The sequence below is a fragment of the Pangasianodon hypophthalmus genome, chromosome 13 (genome assembly GCF_027358585.1).
Source record: "Pangasianodon hypophthalmus isolate fPanHyp1 chromosome 13, fPanHyp1.pri, whole genome shotgun sequence".
In the NCBI taxonomy this organism is placed as follows: domain Eukaryota; kingdom Metazoa; phylum Chordata; class Actinopteri; order Siluriformes; family Pangasiidae; genus Pangasianodon; species Pangasianodon hypophthalmus.
Window position 1 is genome coordinate 8078264 of NC_069722.1, and position 25043 is coordinate 8103306.

The following is a 25043-nucleotide window of genomic DNA, read 5'->3' on the forward strand; positions in this document are numbered from 1 at the left end:
GATAAGATGTTAACATTGTCACAGTTACATGGAATGAATGAATGAATGAATGTTATTGATATGTGAAGATGACAAGATATTAACATTGTCACAGTTACATGGAATGAATGAATGTTATTGATATAATATGTGAAGATAATAAGATGTTAACACTCGTCACAGTTACACTGAATGAATGAATGAATGAATGAATGAATGAATGAATGAATGTTATTGATATAATATGTGAAGATGATGTTAACACTTGTCGCAGATACACTGAATGAATGAATGAATGAATGAATGCATCCATGAATGAATGTTACTGATATGTGAAGATGATAAGATGTTAACACTCGTCACAGTTACACTGAATGAATGAATGTTATTGATATAATACGATGATAAGATGTTAACACTCGTCACAGTTACACTGAATGAATGTTATTAATATAATTTGTGAAGATGATAAGATGTTAACATTGTCAGTTACACTGAATGAATGTTATTGATATGTGAAGATGATGTTAACACTTGTCACAGCTACACGGAATGAATGAACGAATGAATGAATGTTATTGATATAATATGTGAAGATGAAAAGATTTTAAGTGAAGTGTGACCAAGTATAGTGACCCATACTAGGAATTTGTGCTCTGCATTTAACCCATCCAAGTGCACACACGCAGTAGTGAACACGCACACACCGTGAACACACACCCGGAGCAGTGGGCAGCCTTTTTTGCTGCGGCACTCAGGGAGCAGTTGGGGGTTCGGTGCCTTGCTCAAGGGTCTCACCTCAGTCGTGGTATTGAGGGTGGAGGAGAGCGCTGGTCATTCACTCCCCCATCCCCAATCCCCAATCCCTCATCCCCCATCCCTCATCCCTAATCCCCAATCCCTGCCGGACCTGAGACTCGAACCCACAACCTTCAGGTTCACCTTTGGGTTGCAAGGCCGACTCTCTATCCATTAGGCCAAATTATATTGATATAATTTGTGAAGATGATAAGATGTCACAGTTACACTGAATGAATGAATGAATGTTATTGATATAATTTGTGAAGATGATAAGATGTTAACATTGCCACAGTTACACTGAATGAATGAATGAATGTTATTGATATAATATGTGAAGATGATAAGATGTTAACACTCGTCACAGTTACACAGTAGACCGCTGTAACCTGGACGGTGCTTATTTCATGGATCATGTACCAATCTGGCAACCCTGCTAGCGGCACAGCGGTTCAGTCTCATTCAGCTCGAGCACAAACTGCACTTCAAACCCAACACATACTCACACATACACGCGCACGCCCGCACACACGCGCGCGCGCACGCACACGCTAGCTCGCACACCACCTCGACTCACTTCTCCAGCTCTGCAGGAGGAAACTTCTCTTTCGCTCTCACTCCTTTTTTTTCCGCGATAACAGCGGGCATGCCCGATCAGGAGAAGACCAAGAGCGCACGCAGGGATGTGCTCCACGTTTGCAGATGCACTTTATATTTATTGCTTTTATTCCTGGACGTGAAGATTGCGCTCACAGGTGAGGAACTATTGTTTTAAAGAAATCAGCAAGCACGCTTTTCTTCCTTTAATAATCACAGAGCATGGTGATGCACTGCAAACTGGGATGTATTAGCTGCTTTTAGCTTTAAAGACAGTGGAGTTAACTTGTATCTGGCTTTACCGATGCAAAGGAATGCCACTAAAAGTCCAAAAGTTTGAGTGGAACCAGATGTGGCAGGAAGGGGGATATAGGGGGAGGGGACTTCTGGCTTTTTAGGGTTTAAACTGCATCCGACACCTCATACTGTGACTCAAAACAGTGACTTGTTCCAAAATAATTGGATATGTGTAGTAGGCTATGTTTTGTAGGACATAGCCCTGGTTTAGTTTAGGCTAGACTGAAGCACACACTGTTGTGTTGTATTTGGATTCAGTGTCAAAAGCATCATTTTATTTAATTTACTTTTTTTTTTTTAATTAATGCCATATACAAGAGCAATACAATGAAAAATATTCAATCACATGTAAGAAAAAAAACAAAGAGATTGTAACAGGTGCCAGAGTACAATACAATAAAATAAAACAAATTGGAAAATAAAACAAAGAGAAAAGAAGTGCCACTTATGCAACAATATCATATTTGCCACTTATGCAACAATATCATAGTCGCCTTTTTGTGTCTAAAGCATCATGTACTTTGCGCATGCACCTTTTTTTCAGCTGTGACTTAAACATCCGGTTGTCTATGATGATTTCCAACTGAGCTGTTGCGTTTGAAACACTGCTTTGACTTGCTATTCATAAACTTCTGGTTAATGGCTCGAAATAACCAGCTTTAGACGGCAAAGAATTGTCTTTCTGTCCTAGTTCTTATAGTCTGACTTTTAGAGTTTAGTTATCTCTGAGAGATAACCTATATACCAGACGTAGTTAAACACCAAATGCTCACATTTGGTCACTTTGGGGGAGTTTTTAAAGCTTCTGTGTAGAATCCCTTCAGAAAAAAGTTTCAAGAGGACCCCTTAAGGAAATGTTAGAACTGTAAATCATCCAAAGAACCTTTAAGGAAACCTTTTTTTTTTCCTGAAAAGTCATTTAAAAGACATAAGAAAAGACATCTTTGCCAGATGTTTGGAATGGGACTTCTAGATTTAAGGCAGTCAAACTAAGTATACCAAATCAGGACATAGCTTTAACAACCAGTTCAATGATCACCAGGCCTTCTTTAGATTTAATCAATAATGACTGTCCAGTTTATGTCAGGTCATAATGGACTTGCATGGACATCTCTGGTCAGTCAGAGCTCACTTGGTAGCTATATGTTAGACATATATTGCATGCTCAGAAAAAAAATCTAAATCTAGAAATCTAATATGCTCTCTGGTTCATACCTCTCCAGGAAACTTTAAATGTAGAACTATACAACAGAGTTGATTCCCAATGAGAGAAAGTTCCAACCAGAACTTCTTTAGGAAGCCAATAACTCTTAACTAGCCCAAGAACCATTGGGGAACGTGTTTGAGTATAAGAGTATAAGCTATTATATGCCATATGATATAGTCTTTTGGGCTTTGGGTGTTTTTCAGATGTTTGCATGAACAGCTGATGCCTTTCATAAACATGGAATAATCTGTCTTCTACATGGAGCCATACAAAAATGTGGAACAATTTGCTTTGTAAACCAAAATCTGACCTTCAAAAATTGATACAGAATGTGGAATATGTATTTTTTTTTTTCGATCAGCAGCGATACTGAAATTAGAATTTTGTGCATGTTGGCAGGTGCAATAAATTTAAATAGTCACTTACTTTCTTCCTCTTTCTTCTTACTTTGTTCTTAAAACTCCAAGAACAAGCAATTTGCTTTACACATAATAGATAAGCATGGGCGGTAGGTATAAATGGACTAGCAGGGCTAAGCCCTTCTGTTTTTCAAATATAAAAAGACATTAGAATAATGATTCATTTTTTTGGCATGCACATCAGCTTGTTTGCTGTTAACAAATTTCTTAAAACTGAACTTTTGTGGAACCACACACACAGCATCACCAATAGTCAGAAGAAAAATACACAGGATGCTATGAAGAAGCGAGGCTTGGGCTGATTCTTTCTAGCCTAGACTGTAGATGGAAGCACTATGCAGATGATAGTCCTGTCAGGTGATTACACAGATTGAAACGTGTAGATTTTGTGTGCTTTGGGACTGAGTTTTCACACATTGTCCAGTTATAGTACAAAATACACAAAACCATGAATGACAGAACTATAAGTTAATTTTTGTTGTTGTTGTTGTTGTTTGATTGAAAGTTACAGCTTTTCTGTATAGCATGTTTGTTTTTCAGAGAATACACAGCATGAAACACTAAAAAAATTGAAATCATGAATGCAGTTGCAATTTAGTGTGTGATACTTTGCCCCACATCTTTCTGCGCCATATCTTTTGTTTAATATTATGGCCAGATGTTACTTTAGATGAACAAATACAGTCAATAGTAAGTCTTCGGTGTATTTATAGACCTCTATTTTAAAGAGAAATAGTTAATTCTAACTTTACCTTGGACTAATGTTAATAGGAATTTTCATAATGCAGGATAACATGGTAAACTTTATGAGGAATAGGATGACATCATTGGTTTGACACACTGTTTCCTACCAAAAACTAACTTACAAATGATGTCAGTGTAATATCAGAATTTGGCTCATGCGTCTGGTTTAGGTTACAAGCCTCATGAGCAAGTGGAATCTGAGGACAGCAAGGGCTGTTGTGCACTCTTGGTCGGTGGAAACGGTGACCTGAGGCCATGTTCTCATCCAGAAGCTGCCCGCATCAGTGCTCACATTAGCCCTATTCACTCACACATGCAATACAGTCAGAACTGATCCTTGATCAGCGTTTGTTCACTGGAGAAACAAACAGCAGCCGGAATTTCCTGTGTGTTACTTTCAGTGTTTACAGAACGAAATGTTCATCTGTGTAAAACCCTGACTTTTTCTTTATCCTCTCTCCCTCACTGCTTCTCCTTCTTTTTTCTTTCTTTCTTTCTGTCCCACAATTCTCAGTTCTCAGCACCCCCAACCCCACACATCTGTCATAATAAAACCTTCAGCTGGTAGGTCTGAAGCACAACATGGAAAGACCGCAGTATAATGGAAGTCAGAGTTTACACTCCTACACTGAGCTGCTGGTCCTCATACATATGCAACAAATGTTTGTTCAGCTCATTCCTTCGAAGTGGATTTCTCTTGTAGTTATCTCTCTACGTAGGTTTTCTCTCTACGTAGTTATCACAATATTCAGTTTTATTAATCACTTTTATGCAGGTTTTTCATCTAGGCAGTCTACAGCCCTCATTAATATTTAAATGCAGTTCAGAATAATTAAAGTTCGAATGCAATTTTACAGAAATTTGACAGTGTCTGCATATAGTGTTTATTGTCCATCAGAGATATTTGGTATTGTGGTCATTTTTCAGTTATAAAACATTCATGCAGAAGCCTACATAAGTCTGATTATAACATTTTCTGCATTGTGGCAGAATTGTTCAAGAGAGAATTGCGGTAAATTGACGAATTGATCTTTTTTCTCGTTTCTAGTTCCCTCTGGTCAGCTTTGAGGTTCATTTACTAGGTGGATGCATACAAATGTAGGGTCAGTCCTGGCCATCCAAATGGGAAAAATCCTTAAATGCATTTCCAAAAATATTATTAATTACTGATAAGAACTTTATAATATGTATGGCATGTATAATATTGTAATATTTCCATATTCCCTTTCTGAAATAGTGCAGCTCTCGTGTTTACGTTCATCAATACACTGAGACAGCGAATTGTCCTTCAGGTTTCTTTAACTATTAATCCTATATTTATGTAAGATATTTTCTGACCTTCGTGGGTCCCTGAAGCGCTATTGGTTAGGCCTCGGCACTCTCACTGCCACGGCCCAGGTTCGATTCCCGGCCAGGGACCCGACCCCAGCCACGGGTTGCACACAACAGTGCACTCCCAGTGCCGGTCCCAAGCCCAGATAAAATTGGGGAGGGTTGCATCAGGAAGGGCATTGGGCGTAATAACTGTTCCAAATAAAATATGCGGACCAATGATCGGCTGTGGCAACCCCTATTGGGAACAGCCGAAAGAAAAGGAACAACAACAGCAACATTTTCTGACCTTCGTAGTTGTGTATGCATGAGAAAACATACAGCTTGACGCCTTTCTCCAAATGAAATTTAATTTGATCAGTCAGACCAAATCTCATATCTAGAAATCTGCTCTTAATCTTATTTGAGACCAGGCATAAATATGACTCAAATCTGATCCAATAAGTCTTATGCAGGTGATCTTTCTTGTTCAAATCAGATATGAACAAAAATGTTTCATTTGAGCTGCTTGTCTGAAAAATGTCCTAGTCACATGTGATAAGGTGCATGTACAAGATAGTCAGTCCCACATGCAGTCTTTTTCCTGTTGATATCTGACTGCACAAGGCCCAAAGAAACAATGGGCAGGCTAAAATCTGAAGAAATTAGTTAGAAAACATTATATAATTGTTTGCCTGCATATTCTACATCCTTCAGCAGTTTGGCATACTGGTTTCTACTGCTTTCCCTTTAAGAATTTGCATTAATTGCAAGTGAAGGCCTTCAGATTAAAAACAAAGTATAAATAAATCATTGTTTTAAAAATATTTTGCCCAGCAAAACAGCCACTCCTGTTTAAAACATACCAGTTTGTCTCTGAACCATGATAGAGGTTGTGTTATGTCTGAGGACAAGGTAACAACCTGTGAACAGCCATAACACTTGTGGGTGTTGTGCTCCTAGAACATGGATAATAATCTAAACACCTCCTGTGGGCTAGTTTTCACTCGGTGTTCAAATGTGCTACTCTGAATCCAAGTTTAAATGTTAGCACTTTCTGACTTCTGTTTAAAATGAAATTGGGATGAATTGACAGTCTTTCTCCTAACCAGTGACTTCACACCGGCTGTAGTTTCACCCACGCATAGGCGTCATTGAAGCCAAAAGCAGCATTGTGTAACCAGTCTCTCTCTGAGGACAGTCATATGGCCATCCAGCCACGCTGCACTAGGTCTTGGGTCGCTAACTTTCAGTCTGCATGCTTACCTATAGGGGGCCTACGTGGCAGCAACAGTGTAAAACCTGTAACTGTTACAAGAGGCCTTTATGGTTCAAGGAGTGTCTTTAAAATACCTAAGTTAAGCCTTTAAACTCCAAAGAGCTGTCGACGGGTCCAGATGTACATTCCTCATTCTTGTAATTACTCCCTTTTTCCATTATTTCTATTATTTTCCCTGTAGTTACTGAATAGTATGCTTTAAGACTAATACCTGAATAAAAAGCTGTGATTGTAAGGGGTTACGCTGTAGTGCTTTATCCTTTTTTAATGTGTAACTGCAGGCAACTAAGTGCCAAAAAACAGCAGCAGTGTTTAAAAACCGTTATAACAAGGAAAGCAACCATGAAAAGGAGGTAATATGAATAAAATGGACGAAAGAATAGAATTTAATGTCTACCAGAACAATGGAGTCAGTTAGCTAATGAAGTCTGTGATGTATACTTTATTTGTGATTATCAGTGTCATATCGCTTAGCTTTAACTGTTTAATTTGCATAATCCTTTATCTTACTTAAAACGAAACGGAAAATTCAGCCTATAGTGCTGATTTATTAAGTAAGGACTAAATGATGGGTCAAAAATAATCAGTGTAATAGCAAAATAATCAATGATGGAGTGGTGTGATGCGGCCCGATGCGAAACAGTGTTACTGCTACCACCCCAAAGTACATTATTACCCAGTAGAAGCATGTAAAGATGTTAATAGTTTATTTTATTTTTTTTTTATCTATTTATAGTTATGTTAATGTTGTGGAAAGTCTGAACTTGTCTTATAAAGGAGCTAAACAGACACTGGAGACTCCTTCCATAAATGCTAAATCAACGTCACCATATCAACAATTTTTATACAGTTTATGTGGAGCAGCCATCATACTGTCACAGCAGGTAAGCGGATGCAATTGCATGGAGAGGTTATTAAACAGTTCACAGGTAAACAATTCCAAATCGAGAGGCAGAATCATAGTCAATAACCAGGCAATGGACCAGGCAATGTGCAACAGTACAATCGGGGCAAAACCAAAGGACAGAAACGTGAACAATAACAGGATCAAAAACCAGAACAGTGACATACAATAAACAGCTTGGTAAAGTCAGGTACGAGCACACTGAGTGATACTTCACAGTGAGAGAGTGAGACTGAAGTCCTTAAATACTGTGAGTAGTGACTGTGTACAGGTGTATGTGATTAGAAGTCAGGTGAATGTGAACGTGCCAAAGTCCTTGCGTGTTGAGTTGTGTAGTCTTCGTCGGCCTTGAAGGTAGGTCGAGGTGTGTCCTGGGAAACTGAGTTCTCTGTGGGTGCAGGGATTGACCTGACACATACCTACAAGTGTCTGTTTATGTAGATATTATAAAAAGTACATAATATTTTAAAAACAAAAAAAAGAAAAAACTGATTAGTCATGCAGGCGGAACTATTTTCAGGGCTGATGGCATAGAAAATTAGTTAGATAATTAACACCTTCAACTATTTTGTGGTATAAGGTGATCTACTATGGGCTAATAATGAAGCCAGGATTGCGTATAGCTGATCATTACAATGTATTCCGAAAGTTCTGTTGCTGATTCATAAATATGTAAAAAAAAATATGTAACTTCACAGTTGTATTTCATGCATTCTGGCCACGAGGCAGTATCTCAGTGCAAAAGCATCTGTAGATTTTTGTGCAGTGATTTAATCATATAATTATTTCCTTTTCTTTTGGAATGGCAGTTTTTTTCCGAACCGTGTAGGAACAGCCCTGATTCAGCATGAAAGAATTAGGATGTTCTGAAGTGAAAAACAAAAAAAGGCCTGCTCCCTTCATCCATCTGTGTGTAATTGCTTAGTGTCTGCAGTATAAAAAAAAAAAATCCTTTGAACATCACGAGGCTGCCAAGTATCTTCCAGTCTCCCCTTTATAAATATGAAGTCCATCTCACTGTGATGCAGGTGTCACGGTGGTCTCCTATGTCACATGACATCTTCAATGTAAAAAACAAATGGAAAGAGGAAATTATGTCCTTAACTCTAGAGTCATTACCTCACAGAAACTAGTTCTTCACTTCCTCCTAGTTTGGAAAAGTACACGTTTTCTCATTTGCTTTACTTTTTTTCCCTCCTACTTTAAGTTTGTAAAGAAGTGCAGGATTTTCCAAAGGCTTGCTACTGCCAGCACTTTGTCCTAGTTAGACCACATTTACAGCAGCGTAATGATCAGATACTGGCTTTTGCTCAAAGTCAACAACTGGAACAATGCAGAGCGAGAAGAGGAGGGCACTAAATATATCTGATTAGTATCCACATACAGAGACCAACGGTATGAACCAACATTTTGGTAACACGCACATCAGTCGTGTAGTCGTGGCAGCTGGTGGTTCACTTGGGCCATTGTGCGCTTTACGGTGAGCAGACCACAATCTGACTAGATGATTTATACACAGTTTGCTGAGCAAGGCAGGAGATATTAGTAGCATGCTGTGGGTTGTCTTTTTGGCTGTCCTCATCACTCAGCCTCTGTTTCCACTTTGTGGGTGTTTAGAGTTTTACAGTTCTACAATAATCATCATCACTAGCTGTGGGTGTAGCTCATTATGATGAAGTGTTTTGAAGGTACGGGTGGGTGGTGGGGCAAAAATATCACAAAATATTTTTTTGCACAACACTATACACCTGGTTTGGACAATCTACGACAATAGATGCATGTCGTACATTTAAAGATCAAAAATATGTTGTTTAACATGGAAGAGAAGGAAAAATTAAACATTTGCCACAAAAAATAAACATTTTTAAACAACCAGTCAGCTACTTTTTTTCTGTAATGAGTAATGCTATAAAACAGTAAAAAATACCAGTAATATTTTCAGAATTGTGACTTAATTTATCACAATATCAATATTATATTGTCTATTTGTAGGTGTATGTGTTGGTATGTTCAGCCATGTGTCAATATTAACACATCAATTTGTCATATTATGATATTGTATTATATTGTATTATAATTATATATACCTATTTTATTGGGCGACTATTTTAACCAAAACCATAAAATAAATAAAGAATAAAACATCACATGCGTGGGCATGCCGTTATAGAAAAATAATCATCAGTGGTGTCATGTGATATGAAGCAGAGTTACTGATACCACCCTGACGTTTATTATTTTCCTATAACAGTGTGTCTGAAGTGTTTTACTCCTCTTATACCACAACAATTTGCCAATGTTAACCACTGATGCTCAAGAAGGCATCACACTACATTAAGAGCCAGGGGGGTGTAAACTTTTGAACAGGATGATTGGTGTAAATTGTTAATATTTTGTTTAAAGATCTTTATTTTTTTTATTTAGTACTGCCCTTCAGAAGCAACATAAGATATTTACATGTTTCCCAGAAGACAAAAAAATAACAATGTACACCAATCGTCCTGTTCAAAAGTTTACACCCCCCTGGCTCTTAATATATCATGTTACCTTCTTGAGAATCAATGAATGTTTGCACCTTTTATAATAGTTGTGTATGAGTCCCACAGTTGTCCTAAGTGTGAAAAGATGGATCTCAACATCATATAGCCACTGTTGGAAAGGGGTCATATATGCAAAAGATGCTGGAAAAGCAAAGAATGTGCAGTATCTGGAGGATTTTTCTGAAGAACAGTGGACAGTTTGACTGCTCAGGACAAACAAGGGACTCATGAACAACTATCACAAAACATAAAAACAGTATTTAAGAATCAAGCATATGTAAACTTTTGAACTGGTTCATTTGTGTAAATTCAGTTATCAATGTGTCTTGTGGACTATAAGTAAACATCTGCTATGTGAAACAGCTTATTCAGGGCAGTACTAAATAAAAAAACAAAATGCAATTTTATGATTTCTTTTTTTTTTTTTTATTATTATTATTAACATTTTGCAGATTCTCCAAGTCGTATGTAAACTTATGACCCTAACTATATATGGGTCAAACAAAAAATTAGGCTACTGTTTTCACATCGATGTACATAGTTATGGTTGCTAGGATGATGTGCAGAGCTTTTCAGATGTAAGAACTACTCACTAATCACAGGCAGGAAGCCAAACTCTTATGCTCTTAGTTTCACTGTAGTTACTGAATAATTCATGGTAGTTATTGACTACTGTATTTATTTACGACTGCATTCATTATCACAAAACTGAGATCAGCACATGACTAAAGTGTCTTTGGGTTGAAGAATCTATTCCAGCAGTTACTATTCTGTGCCTTGTGTACATAAATGATAGACTGTAGCCATTGAAAAACATCTTTGTATTGTAAGATTTTTCTGTAGAGTGCTGTCAGTTAAACAGTCCCTCTGTCTTCTCTCTCTCTCTCTCTCTCTCTCTCTCTCCTGGGTTAGTAACAGAGCCCCTGTTTGGTTTTGGGTTGGTGCCCCTCACTCCATCCCCTATTTTTGCCGCTCATTCCCTTTTTTCCTCACTTGGCCTCAGTTTGGAATAACAGCTGTGTTTTTGTTGCTTCTCTGACTGTCTCTCTTTCTTCCTTTTTTTTTTTTGGCTTTTTTTTCATTCAGCATTATTTTTCTTCTTTATCCTATTTCTTGTATTTTCTGTACTCCTTGTGTCACACTCTCGGGAGGAAATAGGAGAAGGAAAGAGTAAAACTAAAGCAAGATGGAGGGATGAGAAAAAAATACAGTATCTTTTGGAGAGGCTGTTGGGTTTGGCTCACAACATTCATTTTTCTCTGTGCTCAGTGCAACTCTAGATATGCAAATTTCCACTTCTACCTCCCTTTCCTTTGCTATTTTTCCTCCTGCCTCCTCCTTCCTTTGTCTTCCATATAGCTCGTTACTGGTGAATCTCATTAAATCTTCATAGACTTAAGCTGCTGGTGAAAAAATACAGATGTGTACTTTGATATGCAAATGAAATGACTATTCCTAAGATCTTTTGCTTCTTATTGTGTGGTTTTCATTATTTAGAATTGTGTAGATTATGTATTTTATAAGGATGCATCGATACTGATACTGTTATCTTGTATTGGTCTGATACTGGTCAGATATTAATATAATATAATTTTCTGATATTGGTCTCATTTACTCATACATATGTAAAAAAAAATGCTCTGACACCAACATCAGATATCACATAACACTTAAGCCTGGTGTATGTTATCACACTAATAAACAGACGGCAAGAAACGACAGCAATCTGGACGTATTTCACAAATAATGAGGGCAATCAAATCAAAGCAGACTGCAAACTGTGCTCTGTGAAAATATCAAGAGGAGAAACTACAGCATTTTCCTGTCTCAAACATACAAGTCAGCATGAGGAGTTCAATTTTAGCAGAACACAACTGCAACCATCACTGCAGCAAACACTGGCTAGGAGAGAAAAAACAAAAAAATGTGCAGCTCTTAGCCAGGATATTGTTCTTGATAATCAAGAATGCTGATACAATGAAAACAATAAAAGTACTTTACTGTAAGCTGTACAGAAGAACATTTCCAAAGTGAAATAAAACCCACTCTCAGCTGCAACCCTAGTCGATCCAGTGTGATCTAAAGTAGCTAGAGACTGTAGTTCTTTTAAAATCAGTTCACTAATGTTATGAAGAACGAGCCTAGCAGCATATGTGTGTGGACACGCTCATGTGCTTTTCATGACCATGATGTAAACCAGGAAAATATAAACAGAGCTAAATAAAATATTCTGTGATGTCCCTGATTCAGTAGTACTAAGTAGGTTACTAATTTTGGTATCAGTATCGGTATCAAAGAGTACCAAAAACCATACTCATACACAGTCTGAAAAAAATGGTATTGATGCGTTCCTGCTTATTTTAATGTGAGTAATGTTACGTATTCCAAAGCCAAGCTGTCAAGCAAAAGAGCATGAAGGCAGTCTGAGAATGCTGGATAAATGCTGACCACAAAATCTTCCACTGTAAAAGGCTACATCAGGTCATAGCAAAGTTACCTTTATGAAAGAAACACACACACGCACACACAGAGGCATACACACATGCATAAGTTGACCTGGAAAATTCATGGCTTTGAATGTGACATGTGGAATCACTCGTAGTGAATCAGGTCACAATTACTAAAACATGTTTAAACCCAGAGAATCTATGAGAAAATGGCTGTTTGAACCAGAGAGTGTTAAGGATTATCTGTACATGCTCACTCTGTTGGCATGTGCTGAGCAATAATTTTCAAAACAAAAAATGATTTAGAAAAATCATGTCTTCCAAATCAGATTTTCCCATTGACTTGATAGTTTTTAATGATGTACAGAGGCCGTATCCATTAATATGCATATTGATTGCCTTTCTTTTTCCAGATAATGATTTTCTATATATTGACTTCCTAGTGCACTAATTAATGCATCCTATTCCTGTCTCCCTTCTCAGCACATGAGTCCGACTCTGACACATTTGCCTTTTTCCACGAGGGGGTGCGGGGCTGTTTGGCCGTACGAGACCACGCACTCTACCTCACAACATCCTGTCATGGTGATGCTCAGCTCTGGAAGTGGGTCACCCGGAATCGCCTCTTTAACATAGGCTCCTCCCTCTGCCTGGGCGTGAGAGTGGGAAATGGGAGTGCCTCGAGTGTCTTGCCTCGGCTCAGCGTGTACCGGTGTGACCGCGAACCCCCTCTGGTCCGGTGGTCGTGGAGCTGCAGCAAGTTCCTTGATGATCTCAGTACCTATTTGCCCAATCCAAACCCACCCAGAGATGACCGCAACACCTCAGCTGCTCGGACCTCACCACCAGCTGGAAGCACACGGTGGAGACTTTATGGTGACGAGCAGGACCTCTGTGCCAAAACATACCGTGGTAAGACATACTCAGCCCTTGCATGGGTATCTATGAAATAGTCTTATCAGACTAATTTGAATGAATTTTCATTGGGGCTGTGAGGCTAATAAGAACAGTGCCTTCCATAACTTTGAACCTTTCCACATTTTTTTATAATTTGATTTAAACAATATATCTATCATTTAAATGTGCTTCTTTATGGTTACATAAAGGTTAATTAAACCACACAGCATATGTACTGTTGGGTCAATACTTGGTAGAAGTACCTTTGGCTGCAAGTCTTCTGGGATATGTATTTGCACATCCTGATACTGTTCCCCATTGTTCTTGCCAAAATTGCTCAAGCTGTGTCAGACTGGATGGAGACTGTTGGTGAACAGCAATTTTCCAGTCTTGCAACAGATTTTCAGCCGAATGTAGGTCTAGACTTTGATTGGACCATTCTAACACGTTCTGTTTTTTGGGTTTGGCAAAGCTTTGGCAGTATGCTTAGGCTTGTTGCAAGGTGAACCTCTGCCCCAGAGTCAAGTCCCTTGCAAACTGGAAAGGTTTCTAGGATTACCTTGCATTTGGCTCCATCCATGTTGCCCTCAACCTTGACCAGTTTCCCAGTCCCTGATGATGAAAAGCATCCTCACACCACTGATGCTACCACCACCATGCTTTACTGTAGGTATGGTGTTTTCAGGGTGTTGAGCAATGCTGGGTTTCAGCCAAACATAGAGCTTTTTGCCAAGGCCAAACATTCAAGGGCGTGAATGCCAATGTAAGGCACTATGGCTAGCGAGTAACAGCAGTTGTGTCACCAGGTTAGCATAGAGAAGACGGCATGTCTAAACCATCAAATGTGCCTTAAATTGTGTTAACTTATGTGATGTCAAATAGACTTGCTTATTTGTTTTCTGGCACTGTATTTACAACTCTTATGTGTAAATTATGTGAAAACGAGTCGTTTTAGCCGATCTTCCTGCCATTCATAATACCTAATCCTAGTTAACTGCTAATAAACAAGCTCACATTTGTCACAATTAAACACAAGTGAGATTTCAGTATCTCAGTCTTGATTTACATCATCAAATTCTTAGTGATTCATTTAACAGTAGACAAACTTGTCAAAAAAACCACAATAACAACCACAATTTCATTAATCACTAAAATTAGCAAATGTAGCTTAGATTTCAGTGTCTGTGTCCGTGACATTGTTGTACACTCAGAAATTTATTTAACAGCAGCCAGATATGTACCATAAAACTACATCACTTATTTAGCCAGACAGTGTGTTTTGGGCAAATCTATAATGACTTATGTATAATAATGTCGTTTGCAGTTTGCTAAACTAGTTGCTAAGCTTCACTCACTCTTCTCTCACTCTCACTTTAGTTTTGTAGTTCCCATGCAGGACTAAGAAAGCGAACTTGTCTTGTCTTGTCTGATGTGTAAAACATGCCTTGACTCAGCAACTTTATTTGATCTAAGTGGAAAATTGTGTAAATGTTCACTTTTGACTGAAATGCTCCACTGAATGAATTTGAGCAGAGGAGTATTAGTAAGATGTAAACAACACATATGAAAACAACAAGAAGCAGAATGTGATGAGATTGATGCCATTACAGGCCGGAAGATGATTGATGGAGAGAGAATGTGAGTGCTGTCCTGATGGAGGTCTGGAGCACATCTGGGTCTCTTTAGATCAGGATCTATTTCATGCTGGGAGATTTGAAGCCAAGGGCAAGTCTGGCTGTGTACCAGAGAAGCAGCCATCTAAGAGAATGCATTGTGTTTGTAAATAGCAGAGCAGCCTGGTGTGTAGCAGCTGGTTTGGTTTAAATACTTCTGTATCCAGTGTTCAGTGATTAATCCTAAAGACCCCATGAAGTTCTGGGTGGATCATTAAGACTATTGAAAATGCCTGTGTTCTGGTCGCACGCAGAGTGAAAAGTAACAAACTACATGCACTCATATTTCGGTACTTGAGTACATGGTTCACTGTAACAGTACTTTTTTACTTGAGTTTTTTTTAATATATACATAAAATATTAAACTTTACTACGTTTATTTTTATCACTTTCACAGAGTGGGAAATTTTTAATGCAGTTAACACCAGAAGTCAACTAAAAGTCATCTTTAAAAATAATTCCATTCCGAGATCCAATTAAAATATGTTTAGTCCCCAGCAGCAGTGTGTGAGCCAGTGGGGACCAGATGAACATCCCTGGTCCAATTTATCAGATATCTTCATTTTTAAATGCTTCAAGGAAAACAGTGTGATAATGATCGGCAAATTATGCAAATCAGGGTGAGTTTCAGGGTGAAATACTGTTTTTACAACAAATTAAGGCAGATAGGACGTAATATTTCTGCTGAGCAGACTAGACTATCATGCGAGAAAAATGTGTTGATGTTCACAGATAACTAAGACACAATTTTGCATTTGGCAAACAAACATGCACATCTCTCACACAACTGTTCGATAAATTTGAGGTCTAAATGTCAGTGTGCACAGTTTCACTATTAATTTCTCACTGCGTGGCAATTTGTGCCTAACTCAATTCCAGATACAGCCATAGATTGCAATATGGCAGTTTGGCCCAGATAACAAAACTTAACTTTAATGATAATCATATGCTATTTTAGTAGTAGATAGTTATCATTAAGGTCTTTTAGTGCGCTGGAGTCTTGTTAAATTAAGCTCAGGTTGGAGCTTTGTCCCTTTGTATATTATATTATCCATCTCAGGGAGCTCAGGGCACAAGGCGGGGGACACCCTGGACAGGGTGTCAACCCCTCACAGCGCACAATCCCACACACACCCATTCACACACTATGGACAATGTAGAAATGCCAATCAGCCTATAACGCATGTCTTTGGAATGGAGGAGGAAACTGAACTACCCAGAGGAAACCCCTGAAGCACAGAGAGAACATGCAAACTCCACGCACACAGGGCGGAGGCAGGATTCGAACCCCCCCAATGCCGAAGGTGCGAGGCAACTGTGCTAACCACTAAGCCACCATAACATGTTATATTATATTGTATTATATTAAAGCAGCTTAACAGTCGTTTGGCTGCAAAGCAAATCGCAGGTATATATTATACATTCTAATATGTTATCATTTTTTAAATAGATTAAAATGTATATAACACTTGATATGGTGAAGTTTTCTGTGAGGATCCATTTAGTTAGCATTTTTGGAAGGAGTCTCCCATGTCCCATGTTTTTTTTTTTTTTTTTTTTTTTTGATAATAATAAAATAAAATAAAATAATAAAATTTTGATAATTTTTTTGACTTTCCACAGCATTAAATGTAATTATAAACGAATAAATTGCATTGCATATCTTTCCTTAAAAAAAATCATTGTTGTGGTATACCATATGACCAAAAGTTTGTGGACACCTGACCAACGCACCTATATAGTGTATAAGAGGAATAAAACACTTTGGTATATGCAGTTATTGGAAAATAATCAAGCCGAACTGTTATTTTATTACATCAGCATGCCCCAACCCTAGAGTGATTGAAACCACAGCCTCCTGCTTTTAAATTCATAACAATTCACTCGATTATATGAAACTAAATGAAATCTATACACATAGCCCTTGATAAGATTAAATTTCTCTTGAATATGAGAAAGTAGAGTCATCAGGATATAGTAGTGTTCTCAGTTTATTCTGTTTTATGTATACAGGGACATGTGGAACAACTTCTGTTATTTTAATAGATCTTTAGTAGATCTGTGCTTTTAGTGCTTTTAGCATTTCATTTGGTACAATTTCATCACAGCCATGACTATTTCAGAATTACATCTTTCACCACAGCTCTTGGTCAAAATTACAGCTGTGTAGCATATAAAATGGAAAAAATAACAGAAGTGCCTGAGAGCCGTTGCTGGGATGAGGGACTGAACTCGGGATGACAATGTGATTTAATTGCAGACGGTACAAAATTTTAGGGCAGCTGTGTTTCATTGCACTGTTCTCTCTGAATGTCTCGGATTTCTGTCAACTGGCATGAAACTCACAGAAAGTCCAAATTCTTTGCCTCGTTCTGTCCTGCGATTCCTGTCGTCTGGTTCGTGGCGAGGCGGATGGAATGAACTGGAGTGTTTTCAAACCTGAGAAGGAGATGCCACCGATCTTAGTCACTGGTAGATTTTGCAGGCATGTGTGTGCCTCTGTCTGTGTGTGAAGGCACTGTGAAATTTTTAATGTCTGCCCCTGTTTTTTAGAAGGAATACTCCAGTGATTTTTCAGCCTAATATCCATGTTACACATCTGTAGCATATGTGTGATTACCACAAACAACAATTCTGACACGTTGAGCTGTACTGAGAAAAACCTCTTTACTCAACTTCACTTGTAACAAAAGTCCAAAGGCAGTGTTATTAATAAATAATATATATTTTTGTTAAATATTTCATGAATTCTTCAGTCAAAGGTGTTTCAGCCTGTATAATTTGATTTGCCAGACTACTTTTTTTTTAACATGTACAGTACTGTGCAAAAGTCTTAGGCTTCCTTTTTTTTTTTTAGTACAAACTTTGTTATAGATTTGTATTTTATGACTTCCACATTATAGATTCAGTACAAAGCATTTTAGATTTCCAAACATTAGTTTTCCAGCACAAAATTAAACGTTACAGAAAAAATGTTTGTATGTCAGCAAAGAAAGAAGCATATTACATAAGAGACACTTTTCAGACACAAAAGCATAATGAAGGCTGCTGGGTTTTGCTGCAAAAATAAGAAGCAAGTGTGACAGTCAAAGTCTCCAGTGGAACTGTGGCTGGTTCTGCAAGACGCTCAGTAAAACTTACAGCTTATTTCCTTATAAAACTGCACTAATTGTACCTGAGACTAGTATATATTTTTTTAAAGCGAAGGATCGTCACACCTAATATTGACTTTGTTTCATTTATTACAGTTTACTGCTCTTTGTAGTATTTTTTTAAATGTAGAAACATTTAATTTCATTATTTTTGAAGTTATCTTTGCTCTACAGCATTTCTTTGCATGTGCCTAAGACTTTTGCACAGTACTGTATATACAAATATTCAAGTGTATTTGATTGCATATGGAAATCACAAAAACTTTTAGGGCAACATCAGAATAATTCATTTTTTAAAATTCCTTTATATTGTCCAAGTTTGATAAAACTGAGAAAATGTAGCACAAATATAGTATAGTAAAACGTCCCAAATGTTGGGACCAAAATGCAGTATTTTTTAAATTATTAAGTATGGAGCAGTTTGCACTAACCTGTCCCATCATGCACCGCAGCACAAAAGGGGAGGGTCTTGTCCCATATACCAGCAAAAGCAACATGGCTGCCAGTGATGGGAGAGAGTTTATCTGCCACTGTCTCCATATGTTGTACAGCACATATTGCTGGTTAAGTTAGCAAGCTCACGTCAGGTAGCACTGAATACATTTTAGCTCTGTTGTTTACAGTAAGTGTATTTTTACTGTTCCTTAAAAGTGGGATCACTGAGTTTTAAGACAAAATGCATTTTGTAATATTTGTGATATTTCTCATATTCTTCTCAAATTCTTGCAGTTGTCAATAAAATATCTGAGAATAAATACTATGGAGTCAATGACAGGCCAAGAAGAAAATAAAATGATTTGGACCACCAACATCCAACCAAGCAGGACAGAGAGGCGTCTCTACTTACCTGTCAATCATGCTGCAGAAATCTTTAAACTTTACACTATGATTCAACTGTTATAACCTAGATATATTTTTGAGGTAATGGTTTTAGAGGGAATACTAAACAGCTATATGTATTTGAATTTTTAGGTTTTTTTTTTTTAGAATTTTAGCTTTAGCTAGCCTTTGCCAAGGTCACTGACTACACCTTTAATTATAAAATGGTACAATTTACAAATTCTCTCATGTACAAATCCATTTAAAAGTATGTTTAATGTACTAGTCTAGTATTAGGTGATGTTATGTGATTTGAGACACAGCTTGGGAAAAGAAGAGAGACCAATGTCTTTAGGACTTTCAAGTGACATGGCACTATTTAGCAGACTTGTGCACATGTACACACGAGTCCTTCTTGGTAAGGGCAAAAAAGCAGTTTGTAATTCTTTCACAGTGTAATTATTTATTTACTGGTGTACTCTGTCAGCATTGTTTACACTGAAAGTGTGTAATAATTTCCACTTGCTGCTGTTGCAGCAACAGTTTATGTGTATTTGGCCGCTCCTGAATGGCTATTCACCAAGAGACACAAGAGATTACAGTCTGGAAAACTAGAAACAACAGTAGTCTTATTGCATGTAGGGATTTTTTTGTCAGATTAATTATTAATTTCTCCCCTCTCCACAGAAATCTACACCATCCAGGGAAACTCTCATGGACACCCGTGTTACCTGCCTTTCCTGTATGATGGCCAGTGGTTCCACAGCTGCACCAGCGTGGGGAGAGAGGACGGCCATCTCTGGTGTGCCACAACACATGACTATGGCAAAGATGAACGCTGGGGATTCTGCCCTGTTAAGAGTGAGTACACTCTGATTATGATGTGATATTAATTTTGCAATATATTACATTATACCACAGCACTGTTGAATTCTCGGATCTGATTGGTCAGAAGGTATTGATTACTTTTCTGTAACATCAGCTCTGACAGTAGTTCCAGCTGCAAGAAGACAGATCACAAGTTTATAGTAATACTCTCATTGTAATACATTATTGTTTCTATAGTAACAACTCATTCACAGGAACTTCTTTGGCAGATGCTTCACATAAACCACGGCTAATAATAAACAGATTTTAAAACTGTGCTATTTAACAAAGAATAAAAATAATCTTTTATATGGAAAAGTGTTCTGTAAGGAGATGTGTTTAACATTTAAGGAAGGAATCTCCAGTCTCGGTGATTTTCACAGTCGGTAAGTTTCCTGCCATGGGAAAGTCATCAGTACAGAAGACTTTGACCTTTGCAGAGGTGGCCAGATTGGAATGACAGTTTCCAAACAAATCATCTCAAACTGGAATCAATTTAAATGCCATTTGTCTGAAATGATCTGTTTCTCTAGAAACTTTGTGTATTGCTCTGTGATTTTTACTACGTCTGTTACATTCCTGGGCAACAAGAATGAGCCAAGCCCAAAATTGCAAAATGTTAAGCTTTTGATGGTCTTAACAACAAATCATTGGTCAGGAAATTAGCAAGAATTAAACAGATAGATAAAGGAACTTAGTATGGGAGCCTTTCCTTTTGATTTCTTTAAATGTTTAAATGTGATGTGTGGCCCTTGAGGGGCTGTATCAGATGTGGCACATAACCAAATAATGACTAATCTTTTATGAAAAAAAAAAAAACATCCCAGAAGATATTTTTGGAAGGTTTTGTACACCCAGACATGTGTTAGTTTGAATTTTACATCAAACCTTTTAATCATTATAATGATTTTACCATTGCGTACAAGAAGACTATATAAGTGAATTTCCCTGTTTCTAGCTTTTCCCCAAACACTTCACTACAGCAAAGTAAACGAGCAAATGGTGGCACAGGAGATCTCAGGAGTGCATTTGTTTAATTCTTGCTAATTTTCTGATTAATGATTTGTTGTTAAGGCCATTAAAAGCTTAATATTTGCCATTTTGGGCTAGGCCTATTTTTTCCCCAGTGGTACACTGTAGTTACTGGACTTTTTTTCCCTCATATTAACACAAGGATATTCATTTACAGACAACATTAAAAATGATCCAACTTGGTGAAACCCTGGTGAAAATGGAAATGCATCCTATTTTTTTTAACCAAAAATGAAAGATGTCTGTCATTCTAACCATCGCTTCTGGTTGCAAAAACAAAATCCTAAGCCAAACCAAATGCAGACAAAACTGTGCATAATTCTTCCTGTATAACCCCTGGGCTGTTTTCATTCATGTGACTCAGACGCACCTGTAATGTCACCAGCTGGCATTTTAATAGTTTGGCCCAGTGAGGACATGCCTGTTTTGTCTGTCTCTCTGTCTCTAGGTGCGGATTGTGAGACATTCTGGGACACAGACTCTCTGATGGATAACTGCTACCAGTTTAATTTCCAGGCCACTCTGTCATGGGAGGAGGCTCACACCAGCTGCCAGCAGCAGGGGGCAGAACTACTGAGCATCACCAAGGTGGAGGAGCAGAGCTACATCAACGGTGAGGGGGGGGGGGGGGGTTATGATAATGATAATGGAGGTATGGTTCAACCTCAGAAACCTTTTCAGGAACCTCTGGAACATTTTCATTTCTACTGCAGAAACCAGGGCTGATTTTTGTTCCTGGTTGAGTGTATGGACAAAGAAGAGCACATTTATATATTCTCCGTTTGTCACATTCCAAATGCATATGTTTCATCTGTTTAGAGTCCATGGTGCTAGTCAAAACTGGTAATGTGGAGCACCACTACGAAACAAAACAACAGCTTTGTATTGTCCTCTTTATAGCCATAAACTCACTACAATCACTAATGCTTAAGCATTAAAAGGTAACTGGTGTCTCTGTTAGATGCGTGTTTGGACCTTTGTATGCAACGAGTTTTATGCAACTGGACCTTTAAAGATTTTACTTGAAATGCCTTGCCTTAAATCATTAGTTCCTCAAAAAGTTCCTGAACACTGGGGGAAACGTGCTTCATGAAAAAAACTAGGGTTTGCAAAGAAAGTCATATGTTAAGGAATATCTAAATATATTTTGTGCTGTGTGTGTGTTATATTCCTGCAGGCTTCCTCACTGGTTACAGCTCCACTCTGTGGATGGGTCTGAATGATCTGGACCTCAACGGAGGCTGGCAGTGGTCTGACTCCGCTCCTCTCAAATACCTCAACTGGGAGGCAGGTGAGAGGAACCCACACATGCTCATACACATCTCTAGAGTGGAACAATGGCACAATTCATTTACTAATTACTGGGAATTTATAAGCCAATGCTGACTCACTGTGACTTCAAAGGATCGGTGTGAAACCCTGCCTTTTTGTTTGCCATCCGAGAGACTGCTGGTAATCGTCTGGATCAGGCAGAGCTGATTCGAATAATGCTTGTGTGTATGTTGTAGACCAGCCAAACCATGAGGACGATCAGAACTGTGGTGTGATCCGCACCGAGAGCTCAGGGCGCTGGCAGAACAGAGAGTGCTCCATGGCTCTGCCTTACATCTGCAAGAAACGGCCCAATGCCACCCTTGACCCTTTCACCACAGGTGTGTGTTTCTATGGATTTTTTTTTATTTGCTCCCTAATTTAGTCATGGCCAATTTCCACCCATTAGATAGCTAGCTCTCCTCATCACATGACAGCTACTAACTAGGGAGGGCGAAGGCTATCACGTGCTTCCTCTGAGGCACGTGAAGCCAGCCGTCTGCATGTTTTTGAACTGCTGCTCATGCAACGTCAGTGGGTTGCAAAACACACCCGGAGGAAAGCACTGTCTGCCCACGTCCACATCTATAAGCTCACAGACGACCAGGATTGGTTAGTGTCGCTGTGATTGATAGGGAAGAGAGACTATGGCACCCCTCCCTCTACAAGAACATGGCCAGTTTTGCACTCTTGGGCTCATGGGGATGTAGCATCATGGGGATTCAAACTCGCGATCTCTGGATGATAGGGTGAACGCGTTTTGCATGCATTTATTATGCATAGACTATGCATTTTTTCCTGACAGGTTTTGCTCTGCATGCATACCTGTCTCTATATTCACCCATGTTTGTACGTTTTTAGACTCGTGGACAGATGATGGACGGTACCAGTGTGATATCGGCTGGCAGAACTTCCAGGCTGGCTGCTACAGGCTGAACTCAGACAAGCTGGACTGGAATTACGCTGAGAAAACCTGCCAGAAGATGGACGCCCACTTAGTCAGCATCCACACACTCCCTGAGCTGGAGTTTATTAATATGCACATGAAAAGAGGTGCAAAACCATACACACATACTAATGCAAACAATGATTTATCAAATTATTTAGGTGTATAAGTCTAATTTTCTTGGTTTTTCAGATGTAGAAGAGTTGTGGATCGGACTGCACGATACTGCCATGCAGATGAATTTTGAGTGGACAGATCGTACGCCTGTTATCTTCACATTCTGGCACCCATTCGAGCCCAACAACTTCCTGAACACGCAGGAGGACTGCGTCATGATGTGGGGTCCTGTGAGTGCCAATAAGATAGTTACAGATTTACCTGTGATTTTGCAAAGCACTGTCACTGGAGAGTCATTCAAAACATGCTAAATAATCATCTCCTTCAAATAACTTCATGATATCAACAATTATACACAATTTTAATCTGTATATGCAGAGCATTCACCGTTAACATACGAGATTGAACACATTAATGTAAAGCTTGCAGCTGAACCACTGTTCGAGTCTTGCTAATAGGAAGTTAATCCACACCTTCTGACCAATCGGAATCAAACGTTAAACAGTGCTATGGTATAACAACTGTTGTCTCAAAATGTTATTAGCATTTTGCTTACATAAAGTTTCCAGAAAGACTAAGAAAAGCATAATGGAACTGTTTATGTTAACATTTCTACAAGTAAAATGTAACAGCAGTGTGTAGGAACATTTCTAAGCATTACAAAATACATTCTCAGAGCACACAAAAAACTTTGAACATTTTAGGAACCAAAAACCCTAAAATTCTTTGATGCAAACTTTTCATTTGTGTCATCACTGCATCTTTTTTCAAGCATCTTTCTCCTGAGGTCATACTTGATATTGTGGTGATATTAACTCATTTTCTTAATATACTTGTATAAATCTTGGAAAACACTCTGAAGACAGGTTATTATTAGATAGAAGACAAACTCAAACCATAAGACAAGGAAACAAAGTGAAAGCTAAATAAAATAAAACATTACAGAAAGAATTTACAATCACAAAAAACTATGTTTATAGTGAAATGGCCCAGTATAATAAGAGAGCCCAGTTTCTAAAGTTTATTCAATGTAAGTGTAATATGAAGTATTTACCAAATTGTTTAAAAAGTGCTTTATAGAGCAATTGTTCATGAACTCATGAAAAGTTCGTAGAAATTTGAAGTAGCAAGTGGAGTGTGGTTGTATGTCGCTCAATTTCATTTGTGTCATCTCACTCAAGTGTCATCATAAGAAAAGGTATGAATGCTAAACCTAATCAACTAACCTTAACCTTCATATCTTCTTATATGACTTGAGTTTCAAATCCGCAATGTGTGAGACCAAAAAAAGTTGAGGTAAACAAACAGAAAAAAATACTAAAACATGAATAAATGCATTTTCGGACTCTTTTTAAAGCTGCTGTGGGTGTCGATGGTTTACATGTTGTCTTGTAGAGCCTACAACGTTTTCAGTTAATTTTAGTATGTGATTTAAAGGACAGTTCATCACCACATTAAAATGTGCACTAATATCTGGTCTGAGCCCAGAGTGAGCCAGTCTGAGGTGAGCCACAAAGCCAGATGTTAGGTCCAGTGCTGTATTAGTAGTTAATATTCTCAGACATGCACTCTATTTTGCTACTCTATCCAGATTTCTGGATTTCTACTGCACTGCATAATATAGTTCTGACATGCCTGAATATTTTATTCTGATGCTACTATAGGTCTTAGTTCTCTGTATCAGGAGTGTTACATTTAAGGTGGACG

The 25043-nt window shown here is 38.2% G+C and overlaps 1 protein-coding gene across 1 annotated transcript in view; it reads left to right on the forward strand.

The window, feature by feature from the left end:
• The first annotated feature begins 1254 nt into the window (after positions 1-1254).
• Positions 1255-25043, forward strand: part of mrc2 (mannose receptor, C type 2) — a 44044-nt gene continuing 20255 nt past the window's right edge. The window contains exons 1-8 of the mRNA XM_034309970.2: positions 1255-1532; positions 13006-13434; positions 19751-19924; positions 21411-21575; positions 22140-22253; positions 22471-22614; positions 23135-23326; positions 23412-23566. Coding sequence (XP_034165861.2) covers positions 1424-1532; positions 13006-13434; positions 19751-19924; positions 21411-21575; positions 22140-22253; positions 22471-22614; positions 23135-23326; positions 23412-23566 — 1482 coding nt within the window. The 5' untranslated portion in view covers positions 1255-1423. The remainder of the gene's footprint in view (positions 1533-13005; positions 13435-19750; positions 19925-21410; positions 21576-22139; positions 22254-22470; positions 22615-23134; positions 23327-23411; positions 23567-25043) is intronic.